Source organism: Miniopterus schreibersii (genome assembly GCF_964146895.1).
Source record: "Miniopterus schreibersii genome assembly, chromosome: 1".
In the NCBI taxonomy this organism is placed as follows: domain Eukaryota; kingdom Metazoa; phylum Chordata; class Mammalia; order Chiroptera; family Miniopteridae; genus Miniopterus; species Miniopterus schreibersii.
In genome coordinates this window covers 144,874,528-144,891,464 of record NC_138101.1, presented here as the reverse complement: position 1 = coordinate 144,891,464, position 16,937 = coordinate 144,874,528, and the positions used below count along the sequence as shown (strand labels likewise).

The 16,937-nt window shown below is 34.3% G+C and overlaps 1 protein-coding gene across 3 annotated transcripts in view; it reads left to right on the top strand.

The window, feature by feature from the left end:
• Positions 1 to 16,937, top strand: part of UBR1 (ubiquitin protein ligase E3 component n-recognin 1) — a 112,207-nt gene that overhangs the window by 52,781 nt on the left and 42,489 nt on the right. For all 3 annotated transcript variants that reach the window (XM_081119599.1, XM_081119601.1, XM_081119600.1), the window contains 10 exons: positions 1,792 to 1,894; positions 2,354 to 2,402; positions 2,800 to 2,954; positions 4,240 to 4,339; positions 4,932 to 5,041; positions 7,372 to 7,458; positions 8,928 to 9,109; positions 12,815 to 13,020; positions 14,429 to 14,522; positions 15,733 to 15,882. In XM_081119599.1, the coding sequence (XP_080975725.1) occupies positions 1,792 to 1,894; positions 2,354 to 2,402; positions 2,800 to 2,954; positions 4,240 to 4,339; positions 4,932 to 5,041; positions 7,372 to 7,458; positions 8,928 to 9,109; positions 12,815 to 13,020; positions 14,429 to 14,522; positions 15,733 to 15,882 (1,236 nt within the window). The remainder of the gene's footprint in view (positions 1 to 1,791; positions 1,895 to 2,353; positions 2,403 to 2,799; positions 2,955 to 4,239; positions 4,340 to 4,931; positions 5,042 to 7,371; positions 7,459 to 8,927; positions 9,110 to 12,814; positions 13,021 to 14,428; positions 14,523 to 15,732; positions 15,883 to 16,937) is intronic.

The window sequence follows — 16,937 nt, the reverse complement described above, 5'->3', positions numbered from 1 at the left end:
TAGGTTTATTTTTGTTTGATTTTTTGTTGTTAAAAAGAATTGTGTATTTACTGAACTTGGGACAGATTCCATACACAACCAATTTTAAATTTACATGTTTTAATTCAAGTTGGAAGTGTTTTCTCACACACACACCGACAAAAAAATTGGCATGCAGCAGTTGTCCTAAGGCAGCGACTTTCAACTGGCGTGCTGCAAGAATTTTTAAAACATGCAATACCCGACTGTTTAGTCAGGGGCACTGACCTCTTTTCCCTCTTGTCAAATAATAAAATGACAGCAGCCAACACAACAATAGCCGTCTGGTGTGAATGAATCAAAATTACACCTATTTTTTTGTGTGTGTGTCACATCAGCAAAAAATATATTTTTTGGTGTGCCGCAGAGTTTTAGTAATTAGTTTATGTGTGCCATGAGATGAAAAAGGTTGAAAATTGCTGTCCGAAGGTAAAGCATAGTCACCTTAAACTATTACAAGTATTTTCACCCAAGGTTGAAAAATTGTTTATCCTGAATATGAAAACCTCTGCTAGGTTTAAACAGTATTTTATGCCCTGGCCAATGTGGCTCAGTTGGTTGAGCATTGTCCCATGCATCAAAAGGTCGCCAGTTCGATTCCCAGTCAGGTCTCATACCCAGGTTCTGGATTCGAGGTGCATACAGGAAGCAATCAATTGATGTTTCTTTTTCACATTGATATTTCTCTCTCTCCCTCTCCCTTCTTCTCTCTCTAAAATCAATAAAAACATTTTTAAAACAAAGCCAAAAAAACAGTAGTTTATAATCCTTTGATTCTTTGAGATGTATAAAATGGAAATAAGATTTTAAGTGGATTAATTCTTGAAATTTTAAAAATTGATACCAGTAGTAAATTTCTACTTGTTATTGTATTTATAGATAAATAACTAGTTTCAAATAACTTTAAAAATAGAATGTAGCTTTTTCAGTACTCTAATAATGTTCAGTGAAATATTTCAGTTAAGAGTTAGATAGAAACTGAAAGCTGTTTAAATGTGCAGAGCGAATATGATATACTAATATTAGTATACCATATTTGCTCTTATGGTATACTAATACCATATTTGCTCTCCTTGGCCTTGATGCTTCTCCTTACAGTGCTGTATAGAGGATTTAACACTATATTTTTATCTACAACTTGCTGAGGACATGATGTCTCCCTACCATTTTAGATTTGACCTTAGATAATACAATGACTGTTTTAGCTGAACAGACAACCTTTAGGCTTCAGAGGCTAAAAAAGAATTCTTAGGGATTTCAGAAGGGCATGAGATCAGTTCTCTGTAGTATAAAGTAAACTTCCTCAGATTTGTTTGAATTTCATAATTATGAAACACAGTTTAGTTGTTCTCAGGACTTTGAGCATGCAGTATAGATCTTTTAATATGTTTTTTTATTGATTTTAGAGAGAGGGAGGAGGAAGAGGGATAGAGATAGAAACATCAAAGAGAGAAACATTGATCAGCTGCCTCCTGCACACCGGCTACTAGGGATCAAGCCTGCAACCTGGGTGTGTGCCCTGACTGGGAATCGAACCGGGGACCTCTTGGTTTATGGGTTGACACTCAACCACTGAGCCACACAGGCAGGGCTAGATTTTTAGTTTTATTGTTGGAATGAAATTTGTCATTTCAGTTTAAGAAGCTGAGTGAGATATAATTATGTTTTCTTCCTCTAGATTTTGACTTTTAGATTAATTTTTAGGTTCTTATTTTGTCTGTATTTTATTTTCAAGAACACTGCAATTCATCTCTGTATTTTCTATTTATTTAGAAAACCAGGTGTATCAGGCCATGGAGTTTACGAACTGAAAGATGACTCATTGAAAGACTTCAATATGTACTTTTATCATTACTCCAAAACACAGCATAGTAAGGTAGGAAAAGGTATCCTCTTCAGAAAATAAACGTAAAATGCTTTCCGGCTCCACAGAAAAAGTTCTGGGTTTTCTGTGGTTTCATGCTGGTACTCATTAACAGAGGCCATTATCTCATCCAGGAAATTAAAATTGAATCAATAATGTTATCTAGTATACAGACAATATTCAAATTTTCACCATTATACCAAAAATAGACACTGAGTAAATATTGTTGACTGAAAGAATGGGCACTAATTCTTGAGGAGGGATGTTGTCCACCTGTTTTGCAGTGACCTTTCCAAGGATAGCCATTTTGTTTCTGGAACAAGGTAGCATTTTGAATACATACTTCAGTATACAAAATAATTTGGTAGGTTGGTGGATCTTTCCTGCCTGCTTCAAAATATTCCATTTGTGTCATGCTTGTCAAGCAGTATATTTAAAGATACACTTTCTTCTTTTTTAAAAAATATGTAGGCTGAACATATGCAGAAGAAAAAGAGAAAACAGGAAAACAAAGATGAAGGTAAAAAGTGAGATTCTGAATTGACCCATTTTGACTATTTCTGTGATTTTGTTATCAGCCAAGTCTATAGTGTTTTGTTTTCTTGTTTATTTAGAGTGAGCAACTAATACAAGTGCAGAAAACCCTTTATTTCTTGTTCATATATTAAGATATGACCCACATCAGTGGTGACAGGATTTTAAATTTATAGCAAATGGAGTTTATTTTGGGTTATTGACATAGTTAGTGACTTATATTTCCCTTGACATTGATGTTTTCAGTGCTTTAAAGGTAACAAAAATCATGTTGTTTTTGCATGTAATATATGATTTTGATATTTGCAATTTGGCATGTAGAATAACCCAAATAAAAATGTGCCTTTTTGTCTCTTCTGCCATCCATCCCCCATCCACTATAGCATTACCACCACCATCACCTCCTGAATTCTGCCCTGCTTTCAGCAAAGTGGTTAACCTTCTAAATTGTGATATCATGATATACATTCTCAGGACCATATTTGAGCGGGCATTAGACACAGATTCTAACTTGTGGACTGAAGGGATGCTCCAGATGGTATGTATAACTGAAATATTTTCTCTACTTCAGATATTTTCTCTACTCTATAGAGTTCATGGGGTTCTAGAGAAGATTCCTGCTCTTAACTTTCTAACTTGAGTCAGAACCATAACTAGTACACCTGAGACCCAGGGGTCATTAGAAATAGCTTAGGTGTGGCACAGGTTTCCTTAGTGACACATTCTCATGTTTTAGCATCCTTACTCTTGGGAACCATTTATATTTAAAAAACAAAACAAAACTTGCTCCTGCTAATAAAGTGGCATGTTACTATTGTGTCATAATTTTCTGTATTTTTTATTTCACTTGTTTTATGAAGAGACAGTGTAATAAATATTTGATGACAGACAAGTCTAGGCTTGAATCTTGGGCAACCTCATGTCCTATTTAGGAGGAAAGAGTAATTTCCCCATTGGTAAAATAGTTATAATTATTTCATAGAGTTGTTATGAAAATTAGCTCATAAGTGGAAGCAGGTATTTTTTTCTTGATACTGTTATAGATTTATTACTTAATGTTACCTTTGGTAGCTGTAATTGGATATTTAGCACCTGCCTAACTAAATTTTTTTTCCCACTTGGCTCTTATTGGCCTGGAGGCTCTAAGTGCTGTCATACTGTATGTGTATCTTAATTTTTATAACAACAGTGGTAAATAAATGGCAGTAAAAAAATGTCATACCATACAGATATATTTGAAATCAAAAGTTAACATTTCTCTCCCTGACTCTCAGTGCTCTCTGCCTAGGAGATAAGCGCTGTTAAAAGTTTGTATCTTCTGGAAATCATTTCACATTAGTGCATATAGGCCTACGTTAGGTTGCTTTTAAGTCTTTGTATAACAGAGAACACTAAAATGAGCATCCTTGTACAAATATCTTTGTATACTTGAGTGTATCTATCATACTAATTCCTAGTATACTGGGTCTATACCTTTATATTTTTTAATACATATCGTCAAATTGGCTGCCAAAAGTGTTACATCGATTTACTTTTCCATCACCAGTGTGGTGAAAAGTGCCTGCTTCTCAACACCTTTGCCAGTTTTGTATTTTACTAAAAGCTAAAAATGTTTGCCACTCTTATAGGTGAAAAATAGGATGATCTTGCTTCACCTCACACTTCTTTAATGTGTATTTATCATTTCTCTTTCTGTAAACTTCTGGTTCATAACCTTTGACCATTTTTTTACATATCAGATTGCTTATTCTTAAACATCCATTTAAAATATATTTACCTGAAGAAGCACAGTTTCAAAGATCTTCTCTTGTATTTCCCTTTAGGCATTTCATATTCTGGCATTGGGCTTACTAGAAGAAAAGCAACAGCTGCAAAAAACTCCTGAAGAAGAAGTGACATTTGACTTCTACCATAAGGCTTCAAGTATGTTTTAGTCTGAGTGAATGATAATGTGTTCTTTTTGCGCTGTCTTCAGCCTGGAAGAACAGGATAAGTTTAGATTAGATCTTTATTAAATGCTACCTAATTAAGACAGTTTTTTTGAACCACGTTCCAGGAATATCCATTATATGACCAAGAGGAGAAAAGCATCTTATTTCCATTTGCACACTGTATTTTTTAGATCCTTGAAGACATCATAAATCTATTCAGTTTATGGATGTAACAGCTCCCACTTTCATATTTTTGGAGCTTTGGTTCTTAATTACTTTTACTAGACATGAGACATGTGGAGGAAAGGCAAGAGACTGAACAGTAAGATTAGCTTTTACTTAGCAGCCCCGGTGGAAAATGAGCAAGAAAGACCTAAAGTAATTCAAGTTTTCAAGTTGTTTAATTTAGTACTTCATGCTTCATGTAATTGTAGATTCTTCCATTAAAAACATAATATAGTTAAGGGATTGATTGCAAACTTTGGTTATCAGTGTGAATAATATTAACTATTAATTATAACTTGTACATAATTATGAAGACATTTATTTGCTTGTGACATGTAATTTTTGTGTCTTTAAAAAAGGATTAGGAAGTTCAGCCATGAATGCTCAAAATATACAAATGCTTTTGGAAAAACTCAAGGGAATTCCCCAGTTAGAAGGCCAGAAGGACATGATAGCGTGGATACTCCAGGTAAACCTGGAAAATAACTGGTTATATCTTGGTTTAATTAAGAATCCTCTGCTTGCGTCCAAAATTAAACCACGATGTTCTTGTGAAGTCATTTACTTCTTTTATGTTTACTCTTAAGTTTTCATGTTAGTAATCCTATTTTCCCTATGTTTTAGTGGTGTTAAAAAAAACAGTATTCATGCGTGTCATTCACTTAGCATGTATTGAATCCTCATATGTGCTGTGCTCATTTCTGTACTCTAACAAGACAGATACAGTACTTGCTATCATGGAGCATATATACTAATTGAGATACAGACAATACACAAGAAAATACCAGGGTAATTCAGATGAGTAGGGGGTAACTTTAGATGGGTAATCAGAAAAGGTCTCTTTTAGGAGGTGACATTGGAACTGAATGACACGAAGCTACTTTTATAAGAATCTGGAAGAGTACTGTAGAAAGAGGGAACAACGAAGCAAAAGCTCTTAAGGTGTCCAGAAAGAAGGCCAGTATGACTGGCATACAATGGGGAAAGGGAGAGAAAGGTAGGCAACAAGGTCAGAGGGGAATCAGCAGCCAGGTTGTATTGGAACTTACAGGTCAGGGTAAAGTGATGGATTTTATTTTTGAGTATAGTGGGAAACCATTGAAGGATTTTAAGTGACAATGTCTGGTCTATATTTTTACAAGATCACTCTGTCTGCTGTGGGGTAAATAGATTATAAGGGACAAGAGTAAAATCAGGGAAACCATTAGAAGACTATTGCAGTAATCCTGGTAGAAGTGAGCATGACCTAGGCTAGGATGCAGGTGCCAAGAGGCTGAACTCATTCAGGTATAATCTGATGGTAGAATCTATAGAATAGATTTGAATGCTGATAGATTCGATGGAAGGGAAAAAGGGAAATCAAGGAGTCAAGATGACTCCTGGATTTGGAGCTTGAACTATTGGGTAGATGACTGTGCCTTTGGGAAGGAGTGCATAAGGGTAGGAAGAGAGACTAGGAATGTTACTTTAATGGAAAACCCTCCGCATGCAAACATGAAACCAAGATTATGGAGTTTCCCCTCACTGTATTTATTAAAATATTCTCGCCCGGCCAGGCATGGCTCCGTGTTTGAGCATCAGCCTAAGATCTAGGAGATTGTGGTTTGATTCCCGGTCAGGGCACATGCCTGGGTTGAGGGCTTGATCCCTAGTCGGGGGCGTGCAGGAGGCAGCCGATCAATGACTCTCTCTCATCATTGTTGTTTCTCTCTCTCTCTCTCTCCCTCTCCCTTTCTCTCTCTGAAATCAATAAAGACTTTTTTTTTTTTTAATAATAAAAATAAAATATTCTGATATTATCAGCTAGATAATTGTTTGGTAATTAGGATATAGAGTGGTTATTTTCTACATTCATATCAAATGGAGATCTTTGTACTGATTTGTATTTCAAGAAGTCTGCCCTTTTTATTACTTAGACACTCCTTAAGCAAGCTTAATGTAATTGGACCTATAACTGTAAGATAATTATGTTATTATTAAGATTTCTTGTGAAATAGATTTCATGAATATTTTGTATTTCTGTTCAACTTACTGGCATAATAATTTAAGAATATAAAACCAAAACAGAAACAAAAGAAGTAGTTAACTATTCTACCTTTATTAAGAAAGTAAATTGAACTGTCATTTAGTCCAACATTTATATTCTACAGACAAGGTCTTACAAATTGAAGATTTATTCTTGAAAATTTCTTTTCTGTTGGAATACCAAAGTTCATTGTCAAAATATACAAAAAGCACACGTATCTGCTCTTACAAACATTAGTTATTTTAGCCAGATGCTTAATATAAAGTTGTGTTGGAAGTTCCTTGTGGGACACTTTTCCACATGAGAGTGAGGCTCTTTCAAAATATCAGTTAGTTTATGGATATACCACCATACTGCTAAAACCTTGATATCTGGTAAAAAGAATGAGATAGCTATTGTGGAAACACCTCCAGAGATAAATGATTAAGTAAAAATGAAAGGTAGGAAATAGCAAGACTGTATATAGCAGGATTGCTTTTTATGAGAATATATTTAAATATAAAGAATTAAAATTTTTTACTTTCCCTGGCAAAAGCAGAGGTATGGTAACACCTGCAGACTGAATCAGTTGATTTTGCTGCCGCAGCCTCTTCTGCAGATGGATTGCTAAATGACTAGGGGAGGTGTTTGTCACAGTCAAGAGTCACACTGTGTGTGTGTATAGTTTAAGTCAAAGACATTTGGAGACATGATTACAAAAATCAGATTAGTGAATTTTTCGGTTCCTGGTCAGTGTTACCAAATCTTCTTTTAACATTTTATTTGTTTTTCAGATGTTTGACACAGTGAAGCGATTAAGAGAAAAATCTTGTTTAATTGTTGCAACTACATCAGGATCAGAATCTGTTAAGAATGATGAGGTAATAGCATTATTATAATGGTGACATTAATCTCTGTCTTTGAACTTTGCTGATATGTGGGAACTGCTTCTTTTTGTTAGATGGAACCTGTTGTAAAGTATGTGAGATGTCCATCTTCTGTTGTTTACTAAGCTTCTTTTTTTTTTCTTCTAATCCCTGCCCAAGGAGTGAGGCTGTTTTTTCCCTTTGATTTTTAGAGAGAGTGGAAGGGAGTGGGGAGAGACAGAGAAACATTGATGTGAGAGAACAACACACTGATTGGTTGCCTCCCATATGCACCCCAACCAGGGGCTGGGAACCTCTGGGGAACAAACCTGCAACCAGGTACGTGCCCTTGACTGGGAATTGAACCTGTGACTCTCTGTTGGGCAGGCCAGTGCTCTAACCATTGAGCAGTGCCAGCAATGGCTTATTAAGCTTCTATACTGCAGGGATTAGTGGTACTTGACATGGAGTTATCCAATATAATACATGTATTTTACAAAATCAGAAGAAATGGCTGTGCAGTGGAGCTCTGTTGGAAATACTTCATTAATTTACAAACTGTTTTAATATCTGAAATTGGGATATGTCTTGCAATCAACAGCTCCTTACAATTTTTTTTTATAGTACATCTTTATTGATTTCAGAGAGAGGAAGGGAGAGGGAGAGAGAGTTAGAAACATCCGTGATGAGAGAGTGTCATTGATCGGCTGCCTCCTGCACGCCCCCGACCAGGGATCGAGCCCGCAACCCAGGCATGTGCCCTGACTGGGAATCAAACCACAATCTCCTGGATCCTAGGCCAACACTCAACTGCTGAGTCCACGCCTGGCCATGCCAGCTCCTTGTAATTTAATCAGCAGCTTTTTTAGTGGAATATAAGATAATGGTACATTTTAGATTCAGTGAAATATAATATTTAGGTTATGAATTTTCTTAATATAATGAATCAGGTTTTGATTATTTTAAAATTATTAGAATATTATTACTTATAGTTATTAATTATCCTTCATGAAAGGAAAACATTGGGTTTAAGTTAGAATACACAATAAAAAATGCCACTACATCTCAGTAATAGTGTTCAACTTCTCAGTCTTAGCAGCGTACCTAGGAGTACCTGTTGGGCATCATCAGGTTGGCTTAAATTGATTAACTGTCAACGGTTAAATGATTAACAAACGATTTCAAAATTTTGTTTTATTTAGTGTTTTTCTTGATGTGCCTGCATTGAGTATAAAAGATAGTTTATTAGGTATTTAAGGTATTTGGCCTTTGTATTTAATTATTGAAATAACCAAAGAAGCAATTAGTTGTATGATGTAATAGGAGACTATGCTGATTTTAAGACATAAGATTGAATCTAGGCTTAAGGGGTGGGATAATCAATTTTATAAGACTGTTTCTCTAGGAAATTTTGCCTGGCTGAAGAGTATATGTAAATTGTAACACTAGCTCTTACCTAATTTTTGTTGTTTTATCATACCCAGATTGCTCATGATAAAGAAAAAGCAGAACGAAAAAGAAAAGCTGAAGCTGCTAGGCTCCATCGCCAGAAGATCATGGCTCAGATGTCTGCCTTACAGAAAAACTTCATTGAAACTCACAAACTCATGTATGATAGTACATCAGAAATGTCTGGGAAGGAAGACTCCATTATGGAGGAAGAGAGGTAAAACAAAGCAAAACTAAAAGTTAGCAAATCAGTTTTTGAAAAAAAATTCCATATTCACTATAAATGATGTTTTTCCAAAATATATTTTATAGTAAGAGGAATTATACTATTTTTAAGGTAGAAAGGGGACAGGGAAGGCTTTAAGGTATGTATTGAGTGTAATTTTATGTTGAGAAACAGTTCAAGTGCGTAATAAACTATTGGGAACCTCTATGCACAAAAAGATGTGAAGATGTGAACAGAAGAAATAGAAATTGATTCCTATTACCTCTATACGTTGGTTTTTTAGATACACATTTACATATCAGTTCATATATTCCACATCATTTTTATGATTTCTGATAATGACTGCAGTTACTACAGATTGAAAAAAATCCTTCACAAAAAGGGTGATTTATATGTTTATTTTTTTCTTAAAGAGAAAGAAGACAATGCATATAGTTATAGTCATGGATTGTGCTTTGGAATGGGAATCTGTAAATCTGGTTATCTGAGTCCTGACTGTGGTATGCTCTTGGGAAAATCGATTAGCCTTCCGAGAGCCATGGTTTGTGGCCTGTATATATAGGTACAATGAGAAAAGGGAGGAGCCAAAATAATGGTAGTTTGAAAAGCATTCCAATGTAAAATATTGGAAACACTTCCTATGCTTATTTTTGAAAACAAGCTTTCATGGCTCTTTAAAATAATGTGTATTGTGGATACTTTTGAGAAATTGTTTTGCAGTAACAGTAGAAACATTATACTCCATATAATGTGTCTCTAATCCTGAACCTGAGTATGATAACAAAACTACAAAGAACAATGACTATATATTTTAAAGATTTTTTTTAAAAAGATATGAAGGTAAGCTATCCTTGGCCAACTATGGTAATGACACTAGAAATTAATACAAAACTTTAAAACAATAAGCATAAAGTCCCAACACTCTAGTATTACGTATTAACAATGTACTATTTAGAAAGTAATGGAAAAGAGACTACTGTATATTTATCCAAAGAAGAAAATGCAAGCAAAAGTATATTCAGGGTTAATTAACGGCTTCAGTGCTCTCATTCTTTGTATTGCCTGATTGATTGCATAATAAAATTATGAATGTGTTCTCATTGAAAACAGCTCAATACAGTAAGTCCCCTTTGACCATTCTCTACATTCCTGATTTTTCTTCACAGCTAACCATTGCTATAAATAACTTTTGTTCTAGACCTCTTCCTATAAACAAGTGTACATACAGAAATAATGAGTCTTGTTTTGTGTTCTTAGTGGTTTATTTTTATTTTACCATACCTCTTGTTTTGCAGCTTGCTTTTTCCCTCACTGTCATGTCAATATATATAGATCTGTAATGTAGAATCTACATCATCTTTAAGACTGCTGCATAGTTTTTCATACTTTGAATATATATATATATAATATTTTATTTATTTTGGACATTTACGTTTTCCCCTTATTTTCCAATTTTCCTTTATTATAAACAACGTGTATGTGCCAAGCATTTTTGTACATGCCCCTTGTGCAATTGTACAAACACTTCTCAGGTGGACTCTAATAAGTGAAAGGGCTGAGTCATAATTATTTAAAATTTTAATAGATACTGCCACATTGCCCTTCAAAGTAGTAGTATGAATTTCTACTCCCAAAGGTGTATGAGTATGTCTATTTTCTTCATTTTCACTAATACTTAATATTATCAGTACTTGAAAATATTGGACATATTCAAAATTATAAATTGGTGTCAGTCTGAATTTTCCTGTTTCCAGGTTGAACATCTTTTCATGATTGTTCACTAGCCTGCTGCATTTTGTCTTCTGGCTATTGCCTGTTGTTATCCTTTGCCCATCTCTATTGGGAGGTTTGCTTTTATCTTACTGATTTATAGAAGTCCTTTATAATTATAGTTAGTAAACTTGTTGCATGTTTCTCATATTCCTATTTCTTTAACATTAATTGTGAAGTTTAGCCATAGAGAAGTTTTCAATGTTGATAAAACAGATTTATTGGTGTTTGAGTTTTAAGTTTTTGTTTTATGTTTAAGAAAGCTTTTCCTATCCCAGAGTCACAAATATAGTCTTACATTTTTAAACAAAAATTTAATTACACATTATATTACCTCATTTTTCTTTTAAAAATTAAACATTAGAGATAAAGCTAAAGTTCCATTTAAGCTCTGACCCAAATCCTGGACCCCTTTCTTCTCTTTCTCAGAGATACAAATTTTATATAGATCTTGTCATAATTTTTACTGTGTTATTACATACAAATATATGTAGCCATAGGAATCATATAGTGTTATTCTGCCTTTTATTTTATTTGCATAAATGATATTATCTACATATTATGCAACTTTGCATTTTTACATTATAGTATGTCTTGGAAATTTATATATATTCTTACATATATAAAATGAGCTCAGTGTTTATCAGTCTTGGCATTTGGGCAGCCATTCTTTTTCATGCCCCATGAATTGCAGGACATTTAGCATCTCTGGTCCCTCATCCATAACTCTAGTTGTGTCCCCTCGTTTATGATAATCAAAAAGTAAACCCTACCCACATATTACTGGATGCCTCCTAGGAGGGGATACCACAGCTAGCTGAGACCCACCTTTTAAAAACTGCATAGTATTCCGTATTATGTAATTCCGTTTACATTGATAATGAACATTTAAGTTATTCCAAGTTTATTGAATAATCTGTGACATTTTAGGGAGCTTCTTGAACAGGTAGAGAGGCAGTATTGCAGAGTAATTTGGAGCGTGGCCTGGGAAGTCAGATCACCTGGGTTAAATCCTGGCTCTGCTACTTCCTAGTGATAAGTTATTAGGTAAGTCTCTTACCATTTTAGGCCTCAGTTTGTTTTTCTGAAAAATGGAGGTAACACTAGTACCTATCTCATAGGGTTGTTGGAAGGATTAAATGGATTAACATTATGTAAAGAATTTGAAAGTGTGCTTCACATCACAATTAATGCTTTATAAATATTTACTATTATTATGATGTTATTATTGCACACATTGACCCTAAGAATTGCTAAATCATTAAAGTGTAACTTTTTTAATAGCTACCGAAACAGAATAGAAACTTAAATGACTAATAAAAGGAAATGGATAAAACTATTATAGCACATATAGTACAAGTACTGTGCAGCCATTTAAAAATAATGTTTCTAAAGAAATTTTAATGACATGAGAAAACAACTAAAATATGAGTGAATGAAAGGATGCAAATCTATATACGTAATATGATCTTAATTATGTAAAAATGTTATAAATAGAAAGCAGACTGGAAAGTAATACACAAGTGATTATCTCTAGGTTGTTAGAGTATAATGTTTTTTATTTTCTTCTTTATACTTCTCTAGATTTTCCAAATTTTCTTAATAAACGTGTTACTTTTATAATCAGAATGAAAATAGATAACTCAGCTTCTTGGTACAATAAACTCAGTATAACTATAATATACATTCTACTTTGTGATCTGCTTTTTTTGTACTTAACAACACAAAATGTATTTTCGAATAAGCAGAATAACTGATAAAAGCCAGGAAAAATCGGGGGAAGATTTTAAGCTAATATTACTAAATATAATTTTTATTTTGTTTTTATTCTTAAAGCTCTTACCCTATAGTTACTTAAAATCTACCAAGATATAAAGACAAGTGACCAAAACATGTGTCCTTATTTCTGGCCATTTCTCTTGGTAGCACCCCACCAGTCAGTGACTACTCTAGAATTGCTTTGGGTCCTAAACGAGGTCCGTCTGTTATTGAAAAGGAGGTGCTGACATGCATCCTCTGCCAAGAAGAACAAGAGGTGAAAATAGAAAATAATGCCATGGTATTATCGGCCTGTGTCCAGAAATCCACCGCCTTAACCCAGCACAGGGGGAAACCCATAGCATTCTCAGGGGGTATGTATTGTTTAATAAATATCCTTTTGAGCATTTCATTTCATACTTATGTAATTAAAAAAAAATACTATCTGGAAGAACTTTGGGAGCAAGATTGTATTTAGCCTTATTTGGTCAAATCACAGTTTACCTATATGTAAAATGGACTCTTGGGTCTTTACATGCCATGTTGGCTCCTTTGTTTTGTTTTAATTTTTGTTACCACTTGACCACAGTGCTTTTTCTTTCCCCTATTTCTCTCTCTCCCCCCTCCTCCATTTCTCATCGCTCTACCACTTGAAATTGGGATGCAAGCATCATGACATTTTATCCCTAAATTTTTCCACATGCATTTTCTAAAACTAAGGACAATCTATTATATGCTACCATACCATTATAACACTTAAGAAAATAACATATCAGGAATATCACCTAATATGAAATCCATACTTGAATTTCCCCAGCGACCCTCAAAATGTCTTTTGTTAGCTAGACTTTTTCATTTAGGATCCAGACATTTTTCATGTGTTGCTCTAGTTGTGTCTCTTTTAATCTATCTGAATCTAGAATAGTTACTTGCCTTTTTTCTTTTCATGATAATAACTTTTTTTTGAAGAATGCAAGCCAATAGTCTTATACAGTATCTTACATTGTGGATGTGTCTGATTCTTGCCTCATGATTAGGTTCATGGTAAGCATTTTCTTGGCAAGAATACTAATTAATGTATTGCACTTCTTATAGCACATCAGGAGATAGCTGCTTTATTTTAAAAATACCCTTGGAATAATAATATTGATTTTTTTTAAAAGCTAACATTTATTGAATATTTACCATATGCCAGGCACAGATTAAGTGCTTTCTGTGAATTTACTCACTTAATCCTTACAATAGCCCTATGAATTAGTTACCAGTATTGGCTCCATTTTATAGACGAAGGAACTGAGGCAGAGAAGTAACTTGCCCCAAGGCCATGAGTTATAACTGTCATATGAAACCAGATTTTGAATCCTGTAGTCTGTGCTTTTATCCAGTAGATTATTATCTCCCTATATATCCCTTAAAATTACCCAGTCAAATTACTTATAAAATTACAGAAGTAAATTTGTGTGAGTCATAGATAATAACTTCAACCAAGATAGGGCAACTTAAACCTAATGTTCAAAATAAAAATGTAAATCAAGAGTAGAACTAGTCATTAATCCATACTAATTTTTTAATCAGACCTGGAAGTCTAGTTTTATATTTTCCTCTTTTTACTTACTATTAAGAATAGAGATCCTGCTATCATGATATTGTGGTACTTTTCTTGGATATTCCTTAGAAAGTTTATGATTAGAATTTGAGACCTGATAACCTCTTTTTTCCCTCCTTTTTATGACTGTGGGAGAGATAAATATAATACCTCTCATTTTTGTCTTCCTGTACCAGAATCCCTGGACCCACTTTTCATGGATCCAGACTTGGCATATGGAACTTATACAGGAAGCTGTGGTCATGTAATGCATGCAGTGTGCTGGCAGAAGTAAGTTGTCCTGACATATTCTTGAAAGAAACTAGGAATATTGAAGTTCACTAAAGGCCACAAAAAGGCATGTTTTCTCATGTCTTTCCTTCTTATTTGAATAATTGAAGCTATTGTTTGTTTGTTTGTTTAAATATATCTTTATTGATCTCGGAGAGAGGAAGGGAGAGGGCGAGAGAGAGAGATAGAAACATCAATGATGAGAGAGTCATCGAGAGGCTGCAGCCTGCAAGACGGGCATGTGCCCTGACCGGGAATTGAACCCCGATCTCCTGGATCCTAGGTCGAAAACTCAACCGCTGAGCCACGCCTGGCTGGGCAAAGCGATTTTAATTACTAATTTTGTTTGCATGGTACTCATTACATTATCACCTTTAGAACTTGGTATGTAAAGCTACGAACTTAAATTCTCAATTCATCATTCCTTTGCACTTTCTCTTCACAAACTAATTAGTTGCTCAATATTTGCGTAAAAGAAGCAATAATCTTTTTAAAAATCTCATTCCTCTCAAAACAGAGTGAAAAGTACTTTTGAGATAGAATAGACAAGAAATTCTAATTCTACCTCTGGAAGAGAGAACAATTCAGAAATATAATTCTTGGGAAGTCTTTTGTATAGGATTCACCCTTTTGGCATTGGATTAAAATGCATAATTTTCCTGCAATAGCCAGTGGCTACTTCAATTGGTCATTAGAAACTGAGGGAAGTAGTGTCTACATTGTATCTCCATGTTGTTGTGGCAGGAGACAAGTTATGATTCAATAAAATTATTTAAAAATTCTTTTGTGCCCAGCCAGGCGTGGCTCAGCGGTTGAGCATCGACCTAGGATCCAGGCGATCGGGGTTCAATTCCCGGTCAGGGCACATGCCCGGGTTGTGGGCTCGATCCCCAGTTGGGGGCGTGCAGGAGGCTGCCGATCAATGACTCTCTCATCATTAATGTTTCTATTTCTCTCTCTCGCCCTCTTCTTTCCTCTCTCTGAAATTAATAAAGATATATTTTTAAAAAAGAAAATTTGTTTCTACCCTGATGAATCCTCCAGTTTTACCCCGATAGAATGGGCATCCTATTTCTTCTATAATTATAACTTGTGTATTTTTGCATGTGGATTTTAAAGACATACATTGAGGCAAAAATTTCAGATTTTTCTCACTTGGATTGGAGCGAAGATACATGTATAAATGGACCTATGTCTTGGAATTTTGCAGATATTTTGAAGCTGTACAGCTTAGCTTTCAGCAGCGTATTCATGTTGACCTTTTCGACTTGGAAAGTGGAGAATATCTTTGCCCCCTCTGCAAGTCCCTGTGCAATACTGTGATCCCCATTATTCCTTTGCAGCCTCGAACAATAAACAGGTATATTTTAATTTATGTTTTGATTAATTTTATAAAAAGCTGTCTTTAATCCTTTCATTATGCCTATTTTGGTTAGATTACTAGTTTCTTTTTTCCTATTTAAAGTAATAATTTTTTATTTCATAACCTTCTGCTTAAAAATATGATTAAAATTAGCTCTAATTCTTGGCCTCTTAAATAACTGAAATACTCATTTAATCAAATCTATATGTTTTGTGTAAATCTTCCAACTGCCATGAAAGCAATAGAATTTTAATCTCTCTCTTAGCATTCACAGAAGGAGAAAAAATGCAAAGAAGATTCGTTCTTTTCATGTCTTCCTTTGCCACCATTTGATTTGCTGTTTGGAGTTTGGCTCCTCTAAATGTCTTTGTACTATTAATTATAATTCTATTTTTCTGCAGATCTAAATGCTGTAGTTTGAGAGACATGGGCAAAATTTCAACTATCAAAGTAAATAAAAAACACCTGATTCATTGTATATCTTTGGATAGTTTTTAGATATGTAGACTAAGTTTATATTCTGACCATCTATAAATGCAGTTTAACAGCAAATTAGTTTTTAATGAAAACTAGAGCACTCACTTGTGTATTTCTCTTCCTCACTGTTCTACTTGATAACAGTACTATTTATTATTACTATTTCAGTTTCTTTAAAACTTACTGAATTTGTAGTGATGACCTAAGTTGCACTAAAGAAAATGATTTTGTTGATAAAATACTTTTAACGTCCTTCCACAACAGAAGAATTCAAAGGTGATAGATTTGGCAAGCAGGGTCAATAAGTAGCTCTTTCGCCACTATTCCATATCATTAGAAAACCCAATTTGGAAATTGTCTTCTATTCAACATATTGGGACATAGAATGTCATCTTTTTGGAAGATGGTGGCATCAGAAAGATTTGTCCTTTTTTTTTTTCTTTCAGTAATTGATAAGTTCCGGACACTCTGTTATGCTATTCTGTTAAATAGTCTAATGATGTTGGTACTATTTTTCCCATTTAAAGATAAGGAATTGAAGACTGTCAGTAGTTTTTACTTATCCCGAGAAAGAC